This window comes from Notolepis coatsorum (genome assembly GCF_963971535.1).
Source record: "Notolepis coatsorum genome assembly, chromosome: 4".
NCBI classification, from domain to species: Eukaryota; Metazoa; Chordata; class Actinopteri; order Aulopiformes; family Paralepididae; genus Notolepis; species Notolepis coatsorum.
Genome location: NC_140168.1, coordinates 142142180 through 142166858, shown reverse-complemented (window position 1 = coordinate 142166858; position 24679 = coordinate 142142180). Strand labels below are relative to the sequence as shown.

Below are 24679 nucleotides of genomic sequence, written 5' to 3'. Positions count from 1 at the left end.
GGCGAGTTCATGTCGATGGAATATCTTGCCATTGAGCTCAAAACAGAATCAACTATTATCGTCACAATATACCGCCCGCCTAGACACTCACCAATATTTATACAGGAGCTCTCTGAACTGATCTCACTATGTGTTACCGGATATGATAAGGTGATCCTAAATGGAGACTTGAACATCCATTTAATAAGAAAACAGACTCCAAAACTATAGAACAAAAAAATCTACTGGATAGCTTTGACCTAATACAGCATATAACAAATGCAACTCACAGGCTTGGGAATACACTAGACTTAGTTATAACAACAACTGGGCTAAGCATAACAAATATCTCAATAACTGAATTACCTCTCTCCGACCATCACTGTATATTTTTTGATACTCAAATAACCCTTACTAAAACAAAAAAAGAAATCATAGTTCAAAAGAGACTCCTAAACGACAAGGCTGAATCAAAGTTCATTGATCTACATGAACCACACAATCATGACAGCTCTCTAAATGAAATGGTAGAAAATCTCAATGATGCAATGTCATCTATAATAAATTCTGTCGCCCCATTAAAAACGAAAAAGAAGAAAACTAGAGCCTTGCCCTGGTTGAACTATAATACGGTCAACAAAGAAAAAAGGAAATGTCGTGCAGCGGAGCGAAAATGGAGAAAAACAAAAACCACCATATGCTGTGATATATACAAAGATGCTTTAACTGCTTATAATAAAACCATCCGCTTAGCAAGGAAAGATTACTTCTCTAAAATCATTACAGAAAATGCTGGAAACTCCAGAATCCTTTTTTCCACTATTAATGTACTACTCAACACTGCCCCTACACCTCCTCAGTCATCAACGGTTAAGTGTGAAGAACTTGCACTATTCTTTAACAACAAAATAACCTTGATCAGGGCCAGCATTACTCATGATGGAAATAAAGCTGATTGCGGCAAACCGCGCAATGTAACCATGAGAAGTTTCACATGCATCACATTAGATGTACTCTGCAAAACTGTCTCAGAATGTAACTCCTCCACCTCAGACATTGACCCTATACCTACAGCTTTTTTCAAACGGGTGTTTAATAGTGTTTCAAGCCCTGTGCTAGATATCATAAACACTTCCCTTAGGACTGGTATTTTCCCAGATGCCTTTAAAACAGCAGTTGTAAAGCCATTACTAAAAAAACCTAACTTGGATAGTAATGAAATGGCAAATTATCGTCCAATATCCAACCTACCATTCATTAGTAAAGTACTTGAAAAGATAGTTTCAGTTCAAATAAATTCCTTTCTTGAAGAAAACAACATCTTAGAAGAATTTCAGTCGGGATTCAGAAAATATCATAGCACTGAAACTGCCCTCACCAAAATAATCAGTGACCTCAGACTAAACTCTGACGAGAATAAGATCTCCATCCTTATCCTGCTAGATCTCAGTGCAGCATTTGATACAATCGATCACGATATTCTAATCGATCGTCTTGAAAACCATGTCGGTTTCTCAGAACATGAGCTAGGCTGGTTTAAAACATACATCAGAGGGTGTTAAACTAGGAGATCACATGTCTGATATATACGACAACAACTATTGTAACTGAGGGGTACAATTCCCTGACTGTATTGAATAAGTATGGTATCATTAAACCACTACTGCGTTATGTACATTACTACTGGCCATACAGTACACATGTATATGAGATGAACACCCACACAATAACACGGCTTAACAAGAAAGTACTGTTTATAATATTTATTAGAAGAGCACCAAGATTATCTTACATTTATTAAGAATTAGAGTTGTGCTTGTAAGGCGAAGAATGTGCATGAATAGGTCAAGAGCGTAAGTCCGGGGAGCTCCAGTAGCTCACCACGTACCGCGAGTGCTATTTCAGCGCCGTGGACAACCGCGCTCGCGCGGATCTGGGGCTGAGCGCGTTCGAATCCCGGACGGCAGCCGTGCCTTTCCCAGAGTGTCTCTCCCCCCCATCTGAACCCTTTCAGCCTGCATCTGTCGGTCGAACTTGACCAAGTATGAATGCGAAGAAAAAGCGATAAACGCTAAAAAGAACCAGGTGACTGGTCAAAGTTTTAAAAAAAGAGCCTAAGTCCATGAGCATAATACGATGGGGATAATTAATACCACCTGTAGCATAAGAATTATATAAGGTACACTCGTAGGTCAGCTGGAGATACTAGGGGGGTTCCCTCCGGTTGTAAGCCAGCAGGGGAGAGGAATGTTCGGGAGCAAAAGTCTGGATCAACGCGGAATCAATAAGCTCCAGCTACGGGAGGCGGTACATTACTCCCTTGATCGGCAGACGAAAGCAGCAGCTATAATCCAAGTATGCGTGACAGCATAGGTGAAAGCCAGCCAGCCTCTTCCTAGAGACGGGCTCGAGTGATGCTCCTCACGGGTTGATCCCACACAGCAGCGGGGTAGACGGTTCTCTGCTCCAGCAACCACAGTACCAAATCAATATAATCCAGCCGGAAAAGGCTCTGCATTCACCGGTGTAGATTCTCCTGTGCACGGTACTTCACATTAACTAGGTCGAACTTGACGTTATTTCACTAAGCTCTGACACTTTTACTATCCTATTCGCACGCGGTTCTAAGTGCTCTATTTAGATGCACGGTTGCTCACTTCACTTGGTCGTTGACTCGTGATGAAGGCTTTACTAGTAAGGAACGAACGATACGTTGAACGAACGTTTTTGTTTTTTTAAACTTTGACCAGTCAGCTGGTTCTTTTAGCGTTTATTGCTTTTTCATCGCATTCATACTTGGTCAAGTTCGACCGACAGAAGCAGGCTGAAAGGGTTCAGATGGGGGGGAAGACACTCTGGGAAAGGCACGGCTGCCGTCCGGGATTCGAACGCGCTCAGCCCCAGATCCGTGACGAGCACGGTTGTCCACGGCGCTGAAATAGCACTCGCGGTACGTGGTGAGCTACTGGAGCTCCCCCTGAACGAACGTTTTAGGATAAGACAAGACTACTGCTGTATCCACCTGCGACGTATTTATACGTAAGGTGAATAATCTAGTGCCAACCTCAGTTCTGTCTCGTATTACTGCGCAAATCTGGGCATGTTGAGACATGTCTTAGCGGTGACTTTGAACTAGACATTGGGGGTATGGCCGTGGCGCCTAGGGGATCGCTGTCCAATAGGAGAACGAATATTATGGTCTGGCCTGTACTAGGTAAAGGGATATTCCGTGTATATGTACAAAGAATATACAAGGGATATCAGACGATATACAAATACTATACAATATATCTCAAGTAATAAATATATATATTCGGTTTAATCTGACCCTTTGTAACAACTATGGAGTTGCACAAGGGAGTTGCTTAGGTCCTTTACTCTTCTCCCTTTACATGTTACCTCTGGGTGATATCATCAGAGAACATAATGTAGATTTCCATAGCTATGCGGATGATACACAACTGTACATATCTGCTGAACCAAATGATACAGCGATTAGCTCCATTGCAGACTGCTTACTGGCAATAAATAAATGGATGAGTAAGAACTTCCTGAAACTAAACGAGAACAAAACTGAAATTCTAATTATCGGCTCCAAAACTAAAAAAGAAACATTAATAAAGAACCTGGGGGGACTAACCCCTTGGATCAAATCTGAGGTCACTAGTCTCGGGGTTATCATAGATTCAGAACTGAACTTCAATTCTCATATTAGCAAAGTGACGAAAACATCGTTCTTCCATCTCAGAAATATAGCAAAAGTACGACCATTTATTAATCAGAACGATGCTGAGAAGCTAATTCATGCATTCAGATCTAGCCGATTAGACTACTGTAATGCACTTTTCACAGGTCTCCCTAAGAAAACCACAGAGAGGCTTCAGCTAATCCAAAACTCTGCAGCCCGACTGCTAACTAGAACCAAAAGGAGAGAGCACATTAGTCCAGTCTTAGCTGCTTTACACTGGCTTCCTGTAACATTTAGAATTGACTTTAAGGTCCTTCTCCTTACATACAAAGCTCTAAATGGACAGGGACCTAGCTACATCGCCAACACTCTAATAAATTACACACCAGCAAGAACACTGCGATCATCAGCTGCTGGACTACTAGAGGCTCCCAGAAGCAGTCAAAAGAGGATCGGTAATGCAGCCTTTATCAACTATGCCCCAAAACTATGGAACAAACTACCCCAAAACAGGCATTTCACTGATCGATATCTGCTACCACCTAGTGGCAAGAGGAAACATCAGGGATATCCTGACACAACTTGTACTTACCTGCACTATTCTTACCCTGCCTACTCTTATACACTGCCTATCAAATTCATGTGTCGGTTATCGCACTTTTTACTTCTTACTGATGACTATTTTTCCAAATGTGAAACACTGATTATTTGTATTACTGAATAGAGAGCCTATTAGGATGCTAGATCCTAATGTGAAACACTGTGATTTACCATACCTTGCTATGCTCGCTCATGCCTGTATTTTTTATGTCCGTTCTATTTTTTTTTGTATTTTTTTTTTTTATTATTTTTTAAACAAACAAACAAACAAACAAACATGACAACACACGATAAGATATACAAGCATTAGTTGACAGTGCACATCCAATGAAATCACATTTGAGTTAATTGTCATATATAGGATATACCCTTAATACCTGTTATCTAAAAACCTACACACATATGCTCCAGCTCGTACCCCCCCCTCCCGGACCCCCCATTGGATAATCCATCCATTTTCCCTCGCTCCTAACCAGACATTACCATTATATGCTAGCTTTTATTTTCTCCACCACTTCTAACCACAATGTCATTTTGGATTCATTGAGACCCAAAATTCTTGCTGTAGATATTTCTTGATAGATCACATCGAGATATGTAATAATCCAGACCTTTCGGCAAATTTTTTCCGGTTGGAACCATTGTGATGCTATCAGCTTTTTAGCCACTGTGATACCCGATAAAACCAATCTCTTTAGCTGTGGATGTACTGCACACTCAAAAACATCATTCAGCAGTAATACAGAGGGGTGTACAGGTATATTCCAAGTTAAGAGATTTGATAATTGCTGGGTCACCTCTTTCCAGAATATCTTAACTGGTGGGCAGTCCCAGTACATGTGCATAAATGTCCCCTCGTCCCCATTTGTACATAAAGAGCATTTGGAGTCTTGTTTAAGACCCATTCTGTTCAGTCTTATAGGAGTCAAGTATGTCCTGTGAATATAGTTAAGATTGATTTGTTGATGGTCCGGGTTCCTTGATGTGAGTCGAACATTTGCATTTGCCCAGGCTTCTTGCCAATCAAAATCACTTTCCAGTTCTGGTATATCCCTCCTCCAGACGGAGTCTAGGTGGAGGGTTTCATATGAGGACGTTAGTAATTGATGATACAAATCTGAAACAAAACCTCTTGATGTCTCTCTTTCATAGAAGAATTTGTGGTATCTGTGGTGTTCAATTGGTTTCGTTAATGGAACACCTTGAGTCTTCAAACATAACAATAACTGTAAGTAAAAAAGATGTGTGGACTTGGTGAGATTACATTTCTTCTGTATTTCTTCATAACTACAGAAACCCTGTTTGTTAAAAACATCCCCTAATGAGTGTATGCCTTGCTTTTCCCATATAGGGAATCGTATAGGTCGTTTTCCAATCAAGAGTGCATTGTTATTGAATAAGGGAGTATGATTGTGCCATTTATGTGGGTTAGGATATTTTTTTTGTGTTTCACGCCATATCCGGATCGCATGAGTAATTATGGGGCCAAATTTCCGTTCGCAAAGCTTGATTGGCAGTTTAGTGTATGCTATGTCCTTCAGTCTATGTGGGGCTACTATGTTTTCTTCTAATTTTCTCCAGGATACTAATGCTTGGGGATCAAACCATGTTGTCAATGGTCTTTTTTTTTTTTTTGATCCACTTTTTCTCCCATTTTCTATATTTTCTCCCATCCCAATTTCGTATCATCCAATTCAACCCTCCCCTGTCACGAACGCTGTTTCTTGCCTCCCACAAGCCGGCTGCAGTGAGGACTAAGTCATACATAGCACAAGTCCCCTCCGGTACTTGAGGTAACAGCAGTCGCATCTTTTCACCTGCGCAGCTCGACCTCTCAGTGTCGAGGAGTAACGCGTGGGAGGCTCACGCTGCCCCCGACACTTCCTGATTCTACTGCGCAGGCGCACCAACCGACTTGTAGGAGTCGCTTGTTCACAACGTTCGATCCCCACCCTTCAGTTTTTCCCTCCCCGTAATACGGCCAATGTGTATTACTGCGGACGACCAGCCAAACTGAAAAACAATGTGGAGAGCTGGATTCGAACACGCGAATCCTAGCGTCTCCACACTGGTGGCGAGTGCCTTAGACCACTACACCACCTAGCCGCCCTATGTTGTCAATGGTCTTAATGTGTACGCCTTAAAATAGTGGAAAAAATCTGGAAATGCCATGCCACCGTCTGCTTTATTTCTCTGTGCGGTGGATCTTTTTATACGTGGTGGTTTGTTATTCCAAATAAATTTGTATGTGGAGGAGTGTAATCTTTTCCAGTAACCCTCTGGAGGGGGTAACGGTAGCATTGAGCTGAAGAAGTTGATTCTAGGTAGTACGTCCATCTTAACTATTGATATCCGTGCGAGTTTTTAAGTTTTGCCCACCTATCAAGGTCGTCTTTGATTTTGTTTTGGATTTTTGTGTAATTGTGCTTCACCGTTTGTCTTATGGTGGGGAATATTTCCACTCCCAAACATCTAAAATGTTTTACAATAGGTATCTCTCCTGGGAGGGTTATATCTTTTTTTGCAGGGGCGTTAAGTGGAAGGAAAGCCGACTTCGACCAATTTATCTTGAATCCCGATAAATCTCCAAAGTTCTCAATCAACTTGAGCAGATGAGGCAGTGTGGTGTTGGGGTTTTGCATGAACAGTATTACGTCGTCCGCATATAAACTAATTTTATGTTGTGTGCCCTTGATTACGATTGGTTCTATGGATTGGGATTGTCTTATATATTGTGCTAAAGGTTCTAATGATAGATCGAATAGTCCGGGACTAAGAGAGCAACCCTGTCTAGCTGAGCGTGATACCGGAAAGATTCCGGAGGTGATTATACCTGTTGTAATCATGGCCGATGGGTCTTTGTATACTACTTTAATCATATAAATGAAACCTTTACCTAACCCCATCTTCTCTAATACTGCCCATAGATACGACCATTCAAGCCTGTCAAAAGCTTTCATTGCATCCAGGGACAGCATCGCCTTAGGTATGGTGTCGTCCTTGTCGGCATCTAGTATGTGCAGTATTCGTCTTATGTTATCAGTGATCAGGCGGCCTCTTATGAAGCCAGTTTGGTCCGGATGAACTAAAGACGTCATATGCTTTTGTAATCTGATGGCTAATACCTTAGAGTACAGTTTGATATCGGTTCCGAGGAGGCTTAAGGGTCTGTAACTACCGCACTCGGTGGGGTCTTTGTCTTTTTTTAGATGGACTGTTATGAGTGCAATATTGTCGTTCTTATGGAAGTTCCCCTCCTTGACTGAGTATAAGATCATTTTAGTAATAAGGGTCCAATTATGTCCCAACAAGAGAGGTACATTTCTGGTGGGATACCGTCTCTTCCAGGAGCCTTACCACTTTGCATTTCGGATATGGCCTTCTTGAGTTCCTCTAGTGTGATCGGTGTTTCTAACTGTTTAGCGTCATCCTCTGAAAGTTTAGGGAGAATAATTTGATTAAGATATGTGTCCATTTTGTTTTGATCGAAGGTCGTTTCTGATTTATATAAGTTGGAGTAGAATTCTTTGAATGTCACGTTTATTTTTTCCGGGTCTGTTTCAAGTACTTGTTGTGCTCTAATGGTAGTTATATCTGCAAATTTTGCATTAATTCTTAATCGCATGGCTAATAGGTGACTAGGTTTAGAACCTTGGGAGTACTGCTGTTGTCTTGTGCTACGTATTTGTATTTCCGATTGTTGTCTGTATATGGCATTGATCTCTTTTTTTAGTACCTTAACTTGATTTTCTAGTCGAGTTGAGTTGTTGTATTGTAAAGAATTAAATAACGTTGAGTAAAGCATTTCCAGTTCAACCAGTTTTGTGCATCGATTCTTGCGCATTTTGGAGGAAAAGCTATCAGTGAAATCCTTGATCATTCCCTTTACCGACATCCATATTATTCTGGGGTCTTGCACCGAGTTTGCATTCTCCCGTAGGAATACTATAAGAGCTTCTTTGAGTTGTGTAATGAATTCCTTGTTATTAAGCAGCATCGAGTTAAATCGCCATCTTGGGGCTCGGGAAGATAGTATACCAAATGTTCCTTTTAGGAGTAAATAACAGTGATCTGATAGTGCATTGGGTATCATTTCCACTTCATAGTTATCAAATAGTCTCGGGGATGCAAAGACATAATCTATTCTGGATAATGTGTTATGTCTCGCAGATCGACAAGAGTACTTTCGGGTCGTGGGATTAAGTGATCGTCATAAGTCATTTACACCTGTAATCTTCGACCAATCCTTTAATGCATTAGATGAATTCTTTTGTTCGCTGGAAAAGGCGAGGTAAGATTTGTCCATCCTTGGATTCCAAATGGCATTAAAATCCGCACCTATTATAAATGAGTAATCGGGAAGGTCTAACATTGCTTTGGTTAGTGTAGTGAAGAAACCCTCTTCGTACAAATTTGGGGCGTATACCGCTGCCAACGCTATTTTCCTGTTGTGTACAATCTTAGCTATAGTTATCCGACCATCTACATCAGACCATACTCCCTTTAATTCAATATTCAACTTACGTCTAACGACTATGGCTACACCTCGAGTTCTCGTACCAAAAGAAGAGTGACTAATATTATGATATGTGTTGTCACCTAACGTATCTATGTCTTTCTCTAGAATGTGCGTTTCGCTTAGCAGAGCAACGTCCACCTGTTCTTTTTTCATCAGTGTGAGCACGCGTTTGCGTTTGTGTTGGTTATTTATTCCCCCAGTGTTCCAGATCATTATATTCAAACTAGCCATAATCTATACATGTTGTTGTGTAGTTATTGGTAATGCTTCTGGAGTGCGAGGCAACAATAGATATACATCCAACTAGTGAGGTCCCGTTGAGAGCCGAGCTTAAAAACATACATATATACAAATAAAAATCCCCTTTCCCCCCCTCCCATCGAGAGTCGTACAGGATTGTGTCCCATAGACACATCCTACACTTATGACTCCCTCCCTTAGGCCACCGGATTACCCAAATTGAGCTTTGTAATCCTATTCTTCCTATGCTAATTGCCATAGGATCTAAAACGTTCATTCTAATTCGATAGAATGTCGCTTTTGGTCTTGCGCCTTCCCATTAATGTACTAACAATAGTTTGAAAAATGAAAAATATACCTTCATTAATATATTCATTTGAACCTTCTACTAACTTATGTAGGAAACATCAGAAAAAAGGAAAAGAGTGGAGATAAACACTAACACCTTAAAATGAAAAAAGATAACAATGAAAGATAAAAAATAAAAAAGGAGTGAGAACTAAAATAAAACTCAGAGAAAAACAGATAAAATAAAATTGAGTAAAGAGAAAAAAAGAGAAAAATAGACTTTTAGAGCTACATTGTGCAAATCTCTAAATCAGTGGAGTAATTATTTAAAATATTAGAATAACCTTGTTGTGCTTATGCATTTAGATGTGGCTAATGTCTTTTTATTTTTTATTTTTTTTAAAGCCTTATTAAAGCCTAATTAAACTTCAGTCCTTGAATCCTATGCTTATTCACACCGGATGTTAGTGTTAAATTTACAGGCCTTCGTTGAAGGGGTGCATTATATTCTAGAAGGTTGTAGAATACTAGTAAATATGTAAACACTGCTGTTATGATCCAGAATGATCTTCCTACCCAGGGGTCATGACCTTCTAGTATTTTCCGGGATATTTCTTTGTGTCCCTGAGCAGTCGAGAGAGGAGCCCAGAATGTTCCAGAATATTCATAATGTCAATGTTGGATTATTGTCTCCACAGAGACCAGAAGACTGTAAATATAATGCCTTACGAGCCATATTAAACATCTTGTGCCTTATTGTTGCCAGCGTGCATATCATCTGTTACTTTTGTTGAGCCGTGGTAAAGTCATTCTAATAAAATTACTAAAATACAAAGAAATAGAGAGATGAGTAAGCTTATCTGATTCAAGCCAGTGTTGCGTCCTGCCCGGGGGGACCTGATCCATGTAGCTTCATGTAATCTTCGGCGGCTTTAGGCGTGCGTATTCCCTGTCTAATACCGTCTTTTCCCATGATCGATAATAGTGCCGGGTAGTTAAGAATTGGCCTGAGACCACTCTTGAACATTCTCTGCATCACATCCTTGTAGGGGAAACGCTGAGCGATGGCCTCCTTACATAGATCTTCGTAGATAGCTATTGAATTTACACCATATTTCAGTTTCCCCCTTTGATTGCGCGCTGCTCTAATGATGGCGTCTCTTATTACCGTCTTACGCAGGGTAACAATGATAACTCTCGGACCGTTACCTCTTTGGCCTCGTGTACCGACTCTGTAACATTGGTCCACTGTCGGCGCTGTGGGAAGGTTGTTATTACCTAAAATATCTACTAACACTGTTGGAAAGCTGTCGTGTGTGCATTTGACTGATTCATCCAGTCCCACGATGCGGATATTATTTCGCCTGTAGTAACGTTGGGTCTCGAGCAGCCTCTCCATTGCTTTCTCTTCGACTTCTTGTATTTTCTTCCGACATTCTTCCTCCACCTGTTTTATCTCCGTCGATAATTCTGTTAATCCATCGTTGAGGTTCTTCTCGTTCACTTGGACCCTCTGTGTAATTTCTATCACCGTATTCTCCACTGCCGTGATTCGCCCGGCCTGTACAGCGGCTGCTTCCATCACCAGTTCGAATTTAGCACCGATGTGTGCTTTGAATTCCTCGATAGCGACCATCTGTTCCTTCATCAGGATAGTCAGAGAGTAGAAGTCGGGATGTGAAATTGCACTGCTTGTGTCAGATGGTGTTGTGGGTGCAATGATGGACCCGATGAGTTTGTTGGAGATTATCTTCTCAAATTCCCCGGCTTTATCTTTTACGGTATTTTTACACGTCGTTACCGTTGTGTCGTCAACTGCTGTCTCCCTCTCGGGGCCAGTCGTCGTTGGTCCCGGTATATTCTCTATTATAGACCCCCCATCGGGGCTAGTCTCCAACGGTACCGCTGCTGCGTCAGCTGTGCCCTTCGAACGTGTCAAAATCGGCGCCGTTTGAGGGTTTTTCTTTCCACTCTTTTTCTTATCATTAATATCCATGTTGAGTCTTTCTGTCTTTTGATATAGTTAGTAGAAGGTCTTATCAATACATACAATGTGGTTTAATCTCTTTTGGTTTATTGTTTATTGTTCAAATAAGGTTTTTAAACGAAATTAACGTTGACGGGAGCGGAGCTATAACCAAACGCGTATCGCTTCACATTGCGTTCAAACCGTTCTATTTTATAATTTTTAGACTATTTTTAAACTGAATCATTTTAAACAATTTTTATTATTTGTATTACTGAAAACTGTAAGCGGAGAGCCTATTGGGATGCTAGATCCTAATGTGAAACACTGTGATTTGCCATACCTTGCTACCTGTCTATCTTTTTTATGCCCGCTTATGCCTGTATTTTTTACTGTTGTGAAGCACTTTGAACTGCAACCTCTGTATGAAAAGTGCTATACAAATAAAGTTATTATTATTGTTATTATTAATGCAAACTGCTCTGATCAATATATCACCCATACTACATAAAGCATTTACTGACGATCAAGGAATTATAAACGACCCCCCCCCCCCCGTTCATCCGCACAGTCATAACGTTTAGGATCATGTACAGTTGATTTTTAATATAGCGTGTATTGGCAACAAACGGCAGTTGATAATCTATATATGCGTTTATGCCTATAACTCACGTTCTAGGAATTACTGCAGAAAACAATAAAAACATATTTATATTCTAGACGGTATTTTCGTATGAATCTATGAATGAAAAAATTAGGGCTGTCAGTTTATCGCGTTAATTAGATTAATTAATTACACAGCAAATAATCGCGTTATGAAAATTAACTCAAAATTAATTACAAAAAAAAGTTTTTTTTTTTTTTAATATAATAATTTTTTTTTTGTATCATTCATTCCATACGCATGTAGGATACACATTTACAATTTTTTTTAATATGGTCCATTTGCATGTTCTTGGTATCTGATTCTAGGGACATCTATGAATCTCAGGGAATGTATTCCCAGTGTCAGAAATACTGTGGGCTAGATCCACAAAGAATGGATTGCACGGTGCAAGTTGCACCCTTACTTACAATTCATTATGAATTGAAAATGGGGGACCCTGATGTAAACAAGACGAAAGTCTTTCTCTGGTCTGCATTCCCTTAACAATTGTGTGTATTGAGCCGTACTGTATTGTACCCATTCTGCAATCTGTTAATAACATTTTCATTCAATCAATCAATCTGCGCGGTGATTGATTGAATGAAAATTTTATTTTGAGTAAATTGTAATGAACCAAATGAGAATATCAATAAATTTTTTTTTATCTTTGACTGTGAATAACACCATGCTCAAATTGACCAGACCTGAAAAATCTAAGCAAATTAATAGATGGAAGATGATTAAACAGAAGGTTTTGTAGATACAGTACTGAATTCTGCCATCCGGACACATGCAATTTGAAATATGATTATAGAATATGAGGCATAAAATGGTAATGCGATTAAAATGCGATTAATTAATTACAAATCCTGTAATTAATTAGATTCATTTTTTTAATCGCTTGACAGCACTAGAAAAAATTTAACGTTCCTACATCCTGAACGATAGATAATCGATGTTGAATGGGCCATAGTAATGTCAATTTAGCAATACAATTTAAAAAGTTATAGCCCTGCAAAAAAGGTAAACATCTCCATAGGCTTAGAGTGGTGGCAGAGAGTGGTATGAGATTGGCAAACTCGCAGTTAATGTGTTAACAAAGAGAGGCAGAGTTGATTTTGCAAAGAAATTATAAAAATATATCATATATATTTTTTTTAATAATCTAATTTTATTTACATATTCGAATCCCATGCCCATCGAACGAAGCTTCGAAGTATTTAAGACAGCCCTAGTGATGACTATCAACGATGAGGACAAATACCAAAGTATTCTTCGGCAGGGGGGTGGTTCATGTCGTACACCAGTTTCTTGGTGAGGCGGTCCAGCTCCTCTTCAGGCCTGGATGCCGCCGCCGCTCCCTGGTGGAGGAATGAGGAAGAAGGGGTCAAGAACTTGCTCACGCCGATTTAAGAACGCACATTTTTACAAAGGCTACGTTCACACTGCAAGCCTTAGTGCTCAATTCTGATTTATTGCTCAGATCAGATAATTTTTTTGTTTGGCTGTTCACATATTTACATTTTTATTTAATTTTTTTTATTCCAGTGTGAACTGGTTCACACTCCTGAACAGTAGGCCTGTCGCAATAAGCAATAAATCAATTTATCGCGCATTAATGAAAATGAATGCAATGATTTTGACAGGCGCAATTAATTGCTATTTGCGTGTTTGTTTTAATGAGGCGGGAACCAGTACCTTTTGTCAGTCACTCTCCGTGTGGGGAGGCGGGCCGCTGGCGTTACTACAGAGTACAGCACGGGAGCTCCTGTGAGCACCATGCGTATGTTGGGCAGTAGCAATGCTATGCTTAACTACATTTCTCAGTAGCGTGATGGTAGCGTCGCTCCTTTTGAACCAAGTAGCGTTCTTTGTAGTGTAGCTATTTTTAGACCCAAGTAGTGATGTAGCGTGAACAAACGCTATACGCTACTGCCCGGAGAAACTGGACTGCTAAATAAAGATTAAAGATCTAGCGTTGATGCTATGACGCTTCCTCCTCATCGTTGATTGCCTGTAGTAGCTGCATCTAACGTTAGTAGCTAACGTTAAAACGAACCTAAAGTTAGTTGTTCACCAACCAAAACAAACATTTGTTTTATCATTAGCTCAAAAACACAGAACCGGACGACACAAGTTGTCCGCTCATAGGTTCTGCTAGGATAATAACAACAATACTTCCGGTCGGTGGGTTTCAAAATAAAAGAGCAAAGTCTAAAACACTGGAAAAGAAGTTTATTTTGTACAGCGTTTTCCTCCACGAGTACTCGAGTACATCATGTGATCAATCGATCTGGATTTTTTTTGCCCATCCCTAGTTTATCCTGTGCTGAAAAGTCTCCATTCCAATAGATAGTATATATTTTGGTGTTTATTTGATTATTGTTTCACTGCCTTTTATTTATTACGTTTCCACAGTTTTTTCCTCATACTTTATTAACATTTTGTACATGGTACCGCAAGGTTAGGGATGCCCCCCGGACCCCGGTTCTAAACGGGAACCGGTACTGAATTAGAAAAAAACTGAGTATTGATAAGCTCCGACGTTATTGGTATATCGATACTCTAGAAATTATTATTACTATGAGTTTTTTTTCGAGGAATTTAAACGTTGCGAACTATCTCTCCTCTCTGTCTCTGCACGAGAAGCGAGCCGCAGCGAGCCATTATTACTCACACTCAACTTTTTTTGCCATTGCTATGTCTACTATACATTGGTTTCTTGTTCGAATGCATTTATTTCTATAGACCAGTGGTGCCCAACCAGTCGGCCGTGATCGACCGGTAGATCAATGACATGCAATAATTGATGCGAGCAATGTTAGCTGCTAACTAAGCGTTAGCCGCTAACCCTGGAAAACGCTCAAAGCGGACTCCACGACACCAGTTCCATTCGTGAGAAAAGGGGGTGGGTTATATTGACAAGGCTTGACAACAGAGGTTCAAATATAACTTCATATTTATTGGTTATTTGTTTCTTTATATCGGGCATCCAGTTTCCACCACCGTGTGTTAAAACTCTTCCTGTGTTGACGTTCGAGCGTGACATCATCGCCTACGGCAAGCTTACACGCTCAAAACGCAAACCGTAAACAGAACCCGGAGCGCACCAAGACACACAGCCTCTACTAATAACATGGAGTATTGAACGGTTTTTAACACTTTCAGTGCCAGCCGTATTTTCCTTTTTACCCCCTTGAATGCCTCCACCCACTTCAATGATAGCGTTAAAAACGCATAATCTATGTTTTAAATTATGGCTATGTGTCTAATCTGCCCGTCGCTTATCAATGACTTGTTTGCAGTCAACATTGTCGAAACGGATTGTTTTTTTTAATCGGTTCATATTCTTTTTATAGGATTTCGAAAAGCTATCGTTCTCTCGAAAACTTCAGGAAAATAGAAAGATTCAGTCTAAACGGCATTTATTGGAATATTCTCGAATACACTAGACACGTTGTCATTTGTCGGCCTATTTATGAATCGTTTTCAAATAAACGCTAGATTATCGATAGTATATGTGTACTTATGCACGCTATAGAAGCGAGCTGAGAAATCGATTCTCTTATATTCTCAACAGCACACACACATACGGGACACGCTGTTTTCTCAGTGAAAACAGCTCTGATTATCCTAAAACTGGTAACATAGACTCCTTACCTTAGATCAGATGTTCTCCAAAAAGATTATTCCAATTCCTGATCGCCATTCCAAATATCGATCGCGTTTATTGATTGATTATTGGCTGCTGTAAATATATATTCCAGGCTGCTTTCCATCTCACAATCACTTCCCTCTTCATCAGATCCCTCGCCAGCATAGTGGAGCCAGTAGGCTCCCCCCCCCCACAGATCCACCAGTGTAATCGAATGGCCTGCAGTTACATGGGATAGACGATAGGGGGCGGTATTTTCCCATCGGAGCTCCTAGAGGGGCTGCTGTACCAACGGGAGACTCGTTGATGAAATATGAATTCAGATCGCTAATAAAAAAAAAAAAAAAAAAAAAAAACAATTTGCGTCGTCTGCACTCAACGGGGGGCATGAAATAACACGTCGCTGGCACTCAAAGTGTTAACAGCTGGGTATTGGGTGGGACATTCTGATTTAAGAACTTTCTAAATCAAATACAAAGTCCCAAAATAGTTAATTTATCTGACTGCTTGTATTAATTGATAAAAAAGTAGCCATGTGCTGTAATATAGTTATATAAAAGAATAATAAAGCAATGTCGATTCTGTTCTTAATTAAAAAGAAAAATTTGCTAAATAAAAAAGAACCGATAAAGAGTATCGATAAAGCACCAAACCGTTAAGCAGTATCGATAAGAGTAGTAGTATCGATAAAATCCTAACGATACCCATCCCTACGCAAGGTACATTAATACAAGTACATGTTAAAAGCCAGACAGAGGGCTTGTTTCCAGTTTCAGTTTGTTTTATAATAAACAATCAAACTGAGAATTTTTTGCCTGCCTATTTGTTCGGTGGAAACTTGATCATGAAGTTGATAAAAAAAAAAGTAGTGCCGATGTAGCTAGCTATTTTTGCCATGTTGCTTGTAGTGTAGCTTGCTACATTTATCTGGGGATAGCTATTGTTGTAGTTGAGCTATATTTAAATTGAGAGTAACTGGTAGTGTAGCTTACTACATTTTCCAAGTAGCTTGCCCATCACATAATCCGCATGCAACAGTAAACAAACGCGAGCCACAGTTAGGGTGACCAGGTGTCCCGCTTTTGGTTGTACTGCACAGCCATTTGACCTAATGTCCCGCGTCCCGCATATTGAGAGGATGTCCCTCTTTTCGAAGCAAAACAAAAAACATGGGTCTAAAAGCCCCTTCCTACAGTAAACGTAGCAACCCGCCTCTTGTCCACACACATTGCTCTGCTCGTTTTATCATTGCTCTCACGGAGATAAAACTGGGAAACGAGGTTACTCTGCTTCTGATGCTACCTCATATCGCAGATCTGATTGGTTAGGTAGTAATTTAGGATATTTTAAATGTCTTCCAATGTTAAATAAAGGTTTATTGCACTTTGAAACGTTTTCCTTGCATTATTATGCTATTATCATTATATTAGTAAAAAAATAAAGTTTATTGAAAACTTTTGGGAAATACATTTCTCAAGAAAATTATTTCTCTCAAAACCGCAATAATATCACTTATCGCAATAATTTCTGGGACAATTAATCGCCCAACAAAATGTGTTATCGTGACAGGCCAGCGCAAATTAACAATAAAGGAGATGGATGTAAAAAGTTAATCTGACCTGTATCTGATTTAGGACCACATAATATGAAATTGTGGCCCAAATCAGAATTGAAAAGATCAGATTCCATGTGATTTGTGCTGTTCACACTGTCGTGAAAAAAAAACCCACATCAGAGTCACATAGGAGCAAAAAGATTAATTTGATTTGGGCCACTTCTGCCTGCAGTGTGAACGTAGCCAAAGCATAGATAATACATGTATCCTACAGGGACAGTGGACCCCCTACCATGCCAGGCTGATACGTGGCACTCTGTCCCGACCCGGAGCCCGCCTGGTTCATCTCCGGACCCCTCTTGGCCTGGCCGCCTCTCCCTCCGGACCCCATGGCGCTTCCCTGGTACCCCGCCTCGGAGTGCACGTCCTGGGGAGGGTACCAGCCCTGGGGCCCTTGGGCCTGCTGGGCCTGCGGCCGCGAGGCGTGCTGGCGGGGCGGGGGCGGGGTGTACGCCTGCTCCGCCTGCCGGCCCGTCTGGGAGTAGGTGACGGGCTGGGCCGTCTTCACCTGCACACTGAACCGGGGGCCCGTGGGGGTGGAGGCGGTGGTGTAGGAGGCGGGGACGGGCTGGGGGTAGGGCTTAGGGGAGGATGACGAGGAGGAGGAGTAGTAGTCCTGCTGGTGGGCGGTGGCGTACTGGGGCGCCGGGTGCTCACTGGGGTACGGGGGCGCCGGGTGGTACTGGTTCTGGGGGTGTGGGGGGTATCCCATGGACGGCCTGCCCTGGGGAGGGGCTGCAGGCTGGGCTGTGGCCTTGTAGCGCTCCCCCGGGACGTGTTTGGTGTAAGGCACGTTGTCATACAGCTACGAGAGGAGGAGGAGACACAAGGAGAAATCAACGGCGCAATTTATACATTGAATACAACGTTTATACATTTTGCATTGAATGTATTAAATATTAAATTCATATAAATTCTAAAATCTAACCCTTGAGGAGTGGCACACACAAGTATCCCAAAAAGGAAAAACGGTTCCAGTGGGAGTACTTTCCCTTGTGTATACTGTTTACTTTTACTCTCACTCATAGTATACCGTATATTCAGATTCTAATTCTTTATTGCCTATATTTATTGTCAAGTATAATATAACCGATAGGGCATACAAACCTCATCTGCACCTTTGTTTACACTGTTGATTTTTCTCGTATTTTTATATTCAGATCAAATTGTATTGCCTATATTTATGTCTTTCTACCATTACCCTGCCCATACCCCCCTCCCCCTCCCCCATGCTGCCCGAATTTCCCGCAAGGGGATCAATAAAGGAACATCTTATCTTAAACTGTCAGGTTTTAAACTGTGGATACCAAACGGAAGGTAAAGACGACTTTGAACTGTTAAACAGTAATCCAGAACTATTTTATTGCACTGTAAAAAACGTATTTTATAGTATGTCTGCACTTTATGTGCTCATTTCATCATTCATGTCTTTTCTATTCTACTAAAACTGAATCAAACCATAAACAAGGTGGCCTGTTGGGATGTTAGATCCTAATGTGAAAAACTGTGATTTTATGTCTGCTCGTTGTACCCTTGCTATTATTTTACTTATATTTACTTTTATCTCTACGCCCCACTATCCGCTGGGTGCATACTCTGACCTTTATCGTGTTTTGTAACAGATTACAGAAGCCTATTGGAACGTGAGGTTCTGATATGATTTGATTAATATATCTGCATTATTTTATCCCACTTTATGCTTTGTTCTTGCTGCTTGTTTTACACTGATTTTATGTCTTATTTCTTACTGATGTAAAGCACTTTGAACTGCAATCCCCTGTATGAAAGGTGCTATACAAATAAAAAAAATGTATCTACTTTTTCTCCCCATTTTTCTATTTTTCTCCCATCCCAATTTTCGTATTATCCAATTTCTTCCCTCCCCTGTCTCAAACGTTGCTAGACCATGGCTCCCACTGGTCGGCTGCAATGTGGACGAAGCCTTGCATCACGTGTCCCCTCCGGTACACAAGGAGGCAGCCGTCGCATCTTTTCACCTGTACAGCGCAATCTCTCAGTGGCGAGGAGTAGGGTTGGGAACCGAGAACCGGTTCTAATAGGAACCGGTTCCTAACTTCCGGTTCTGGAAAAAAAAATCTCCTGCGAAATAAGCTGTGACCTGTTCTGACCTGCACCTCAAAGAATCGGAATCGAGAATCGTTTAGAACAGGAATCGAAATGGAGAATCGGAACCGGAATCGTTCAAATCCAAACGATGCCCAACCCTAGCGAGGAGTAACGCGTGGGAGGCTCACGCTGGGCCCGATACGTCCTGATTCTGCTGTACAGGCGCACCAACCGACCTGTAGGAGTCGCTGTCCACAAAGTCCGATCCCCACCCACCGGCTTTCCCACCCCCTAATACTGACAATTGTATTAGTATGAACGACCAGCCAAGCCGGAAGCAACGCTGAGAGCTGGGCTCGAACCCAGCATCTCCTGCACATTAGTGGCCACTTAGCCGCCCCAAATAAAATTATTATTATTATTAAACTTAGCAGCGATGTTGCCGTTACCTGTGTGGTGGAGTTGAGTGGGTGGCTGTCCAGGTCTGCCAGCATGCTGGTGAGAGAGTCTATATCGGCGTCAATGTTGGAGTGGTGGCTGACCGGCTTCTCAGGACCACGGTGCTGCTAACAACAACAACAACAACAACAACAACAACATGCATGTTAGTTCATTGTGTGCTCACCCAAAACCTCAGACATTTCACCCACTACCAGTGTAAATGTTTGTGACCCTATCCCTAGGCCCCATCTCAAACCCCACCCTCTTTTCTTGATCCTCCGAATGTTCAGAGAGGGAAGTTGTGATTTAACACATTCCCGCCCGGCCACGGACATGTCCGTGTTTAGAATCCAACGGTAGAGGGCCAACCACGGACATGTCCGTGGCAAGGTTGTTTTGGCTTTTATTCCATTTTAATAACCTACTCAATGTCACCGAGCGGCACTGCAGATTTACCCCACTCTTGGAATTCTGAAAAGTGCATTACCGGCCAGATCCTCGTAGGGGCGCTGTCTCGATAATGCAGTGTGCCCTGTGGCAGAACGGTGCCTTTTTTTTTATTTTTTTTTTAAACTTTGAATGGAGTTTACTGTTAGCTGGAATCTATATGTGTAGCCTGTAGCTTGGAATACCTTTTGCGACGCCAAATTCACTATGCAGTAAAGGAATATATCATCAGCCAATGGACATATCGATCTACCAGATGGCAATCGATAACTGGGAAATCCGTTTGGGGATCCAACCGGCCCACGGTAAGATCTTTTTCGCGTAAATTTCATGCTGATCGGGCCTTGCTTTGATAGCCACCCAGGCGATCAGCGAATGTGGCTACTGAGGCTAACGCGGTTATTGGTAATCAATAATCAGAAACGACATCCCCCGCCCCCCCCTTTCATGCATTCATGGTGGACCATGAATACAGACAATATGCATTTTGCGTTTTAGCTCCAGCTTCTGTAGGGCCGAAACGCTGTTAGATTTAATGTTATTAGCTTAGCGCCCTGTATCTCGCCTTCCAGGAAATATACTAACCCAAATCCCATATAACGTTTATATTCACGAGGCTATAAAATGAGAACGTATTGATGAAAAAATTATTTCTTTAAGCCATTTTGAAGGGACGGTTTATGGTCTCAATTGACAATGAGAATGGACAGATAGCAATACTATAAAGTATAGATTTAGCTCTACAAACAGCCTCACGCACAATGCAAGTCTGTTTTGAAATGCTGGCCTTATAGCATGAGATTAGACAGCCCCCAATGGCCCTGAATGTGTTAAGGGGGCAACTTCACTTAAAATATCCTACTGTTCGCACCGCTCTTAACCCTTTATTCGCCAATGACGTGTTACTACGTCATTCTCCGCCATGCGTAATCTGCCAATGACGCCGTAAGGCGTCTTTGAGATCAATATTTAAAAAATCTGTGATGGCAATCATATTTTACCCACGGAGTCTTGAGATCTCCTGTTGATCTCCTCTCAACTCTCCAACGGTTCAAGAGCGCCATCTGGTGGCCGATCGGCGGATCGCCCAAACAGGAAGTGACGCGCCGGAAGTGGTGCTCGCCCATATTTCATCCGGGCACTCGCTATCGTTAGCGGGACTCCATCTTGATACACTGGACATCGATCGGTTGCAAATAACTCGATAAACAACATGATTTGGACGTATATTATATTATTATACAACCTGGAAATGGATCGCATATATCAACATCCCATAATCGCGAACGTTCTGCTCCACGCTGACCACCCAACGGTCAGAGGAAGCTGCGGTAAGTTTTAGCGTGTTTGAATATTATGATCCATATAAACTGCTGTGATCTATGTATGGCCCATACTACATAAATGATTTAACGTCGGCCACGGACTTATAAACCCGCCCCCCCCCCCCCCCCCCCCCCCCCCTCCGGTCACCAGCAGATGATGAGGCATGACGCTTAGGACCTTGCACAATTGAAAGTTTTAATATGACGTCAATCGGTATCAAACTACATTTGATGATGTAATATGTATTTAGGGCTATAAATCACGTTCTGCAGAATGCTACAGAAAACGAATAAAACACATTTATACTTTAGACCGTATTTTAGTATGAATATGTGAATGAAAAAGTAGAACGTTGCTACATCCTAAACGATATACTTGACGTTGAATGGGCCATAGTAATGTCAATTTAGCAATACAATTTAAAGTTATAGCCCTGCAAAGAAGGGGAACATCTCCATAGACTTACAGTGGTGGCAGAGAGGGGTATAAGATCAGAATAATCCCTGGCAGATAAAGGGTTAACACTATCAGTGCCGGCCTTGTTTACCTTTTTACCCCCTTGAATGCCATCATCCACTTCAATGTTAGCGTTAAAAACGCAAAATCTATGTTTTAAATTATGGCTATGTGTCTAATCTGCCCGTCGCTTATCAATGACTTGTTTGCAGTCAACATTGTCGAAACGGATTGTTTTTTTTTTTTAATCGGATCATATCCTTTTTATAGCATTTCGAAAAGCTATCGTTCTCGAAAATTTCCGGGAAAATAGAAAGATTCCCCCATAAATGGCATTTATTGGAATATTCTCGAATACACTAGACACGTTGTCATTTGTCGGCCTATTTATGAATCGTTTTCAAATAAACGCTAGATTATCGATAGTATATGTGTACTTATGCACGCTATAGAGGCGGGCTGAAAAATCGATTACCTCATTTCCTCAAGATCACACACACACACATACACACACGGCACATGCTGATATCTCAGTGAATACAGCTCTGATTACCCCAAGACTGGTAACATAGACTCCTTACCTTAGATCAGATGTTCTCCAAAAAGATTATTCGAATTCCTGATCGCCATTCCAAATATCGATCGCGTTTATTGATTGATTATTGGCTGCTGTAAATATATATTCCACGCTGCATTCCAACTTGCGATCACTTCCATGTTCATCAGACGGCTTGCCAGCACAGTGGAGCCAGTTGGCTCCACCTCCACAGATCCAGCAGTATAATCGAATGACCTGCAGTTACACAGGGATATACGATAGGGGGCGGTATTTTCCCATCTGAGCTCCTAGAGGGTCTGCTGTACCAACGGGAGACTCGGTTGATGAAATATGAATTCAGATCGCTAATAAAAAAAATGAAACGACAATACACGTCGTCGGCATTCAAAGTGTTAAAAGCATGTGTGTTTCAGTTTGTGGGGTAGATTTATGGAATGGACTACAAGTGGAAACTAAACAGAGCAATAACGTTGCACAGTTCAAAGATAGATACAGAAAAGCACTGATAAGACAAATATAGAACTGAGGAACTATAGATAGTTGGGTCATTCTACGAAAGCTTGCCATTTTCACTTTTTAATGTTTGATTTGAAAAGTATTGTTTTAAAAGTTTTGGATACATTTTTTTTATTAAGTGGATTCTTATCTCTCAGACAAATGGACCGTGCCATATCAGGCTATTATATTTTTAATTGTTTTCACATTTAAACAACATGCATACCGGTATTTGTTTTTCCGTCAGCCCTGTTACTACATATCAATTACTGTTTGAAAAGGTTATAAATACATATTTAGAATAATTATGATATCATATGAAAGATAAAAGCCCCTTGTTACAATAGTGTGTTTGTAGTTAGAATATTGACGAGTTAACTTTTTTTCCCATGAATAAATATGCCCATTCACAATGGACCCTTTCACAGCATCTTTGATTTAAGAAAAAGATATGAAAGCAAAATAATAATATCCCAATTTCTTTAAGGGAGCCACTGGTTTCTATTACTTAACATATAAAATGAGTTTGTTTTACATTTTTATTTTATTTTCTTAAATTACATCAGAATATTGTACAATTAACAGGGCTGACACCTCAGTAACAGGAATGACACAGTTACCGAAATGGTTATACTGCTTGTTTAAGTTACAATTGTGGGTGTAATGGAGTTATTTAAGAAGATGTTATGGAGATAGTTATGACACAGTCATAAGCCTTTAATTCAACATGACATATCAGAATACTTTGTTGACAGATATGAGGTTTTAGTGTAGAAGATGATGAAAATAATTATGATACTGCAGATGTAGTCAAATTCAATCAATTGTTTTATTCAAAAACAAAACAAAAAACAATCAGGAATAGGAGGGGGGAAAACGCCATCTCAGGTACCCTATCAACCTCGGTTGACAGCTGAAATTCAACCTTGGCAACAAACAGCAGTAGAACAATGTTTCAAACATCTAACATCTTTTCAAACATCTACACCCCCCTCCCTAGAATTGCAGAACAAACAATCACCTAATGCACCATTAGTTTGCCTATACCCAACAAGTTTTGACCAGATGTCTTTCCGGATCTCTACATGTCGTGCTGTCACATTGACAGGAGAAGGAATCAACCTTAAAATGTCGTCAAACATGTACCAGATACAGTCCTCGCGGGATGGCCAGAAATATCTATTCTGGCCAATATGGCGCATGCACTTCACTTGGGCATATCCTTCACCTGTTGCCACAATGATTCCAGGGTACAGCTCCTGGTCATATGTAAGGACACACCATTGACCGATAATCCCATCACTACTCCAATCGATCTCCTGGGGTCCTTGAAGTTCTTCAGTGAGCTGTTCTGCTGACTTTTGTGCTTGTGTGGTTGGCTGAGGTATGGCTGGGGTGCTTGTGGTTGGCTGAGGTATGGCTGGGGTGCTTGAGGCTTGGGTTGCCTTGATCATTTGGGGGCCCATTATCAGTGGAGCAAAGATGAAGTGGTTAGTGTTGAAACATGTACAGGACAGGTTCTTCAATGTGGCACACAGACAACTGACATCCTTGGTGATCAAGTGGCCTTTCCTGTTGGTGACCACTTGGTGTATTCGCATTGTCCCTGGAACTAATGGGATATTTGCTGGCATGTTACGATAAGCATCCACAATGTTCTCGGTTTCCACATAAAAGAGCTTCACTGTCGTG

General features: G+C 41.1%; 1 protein-coding gene across 1 annotated transcript in view; it reads right to left on the bottom strand.

Annotated features, from left to right (window-relative positions):
• trip6 (thyroid hormone receptor interactor 6) overlaps nt 1-24679 on the bottom strand; it is a 63461-nt gene that overhangs the window by 17079 nt on the left and 21703 nt on the right. Inside the window, exons 5-7 of the mRNA XM_084312427.1 lie at nt 19713-19826; nt 17429-18001; nt 13191-13287 (exon numbers count right to left, since the gene is read on the bottom strand). Coding sequence (XP_084168553.1) covers nt 13191-13287; nt 17429-18001; nt 19713-19826 — 784 coding nt within the window. The remainder of the gene's footprint in view (nt 1-13190; nt 13288-17428; nt 18002-19712; nt 19827-24679) is intronic.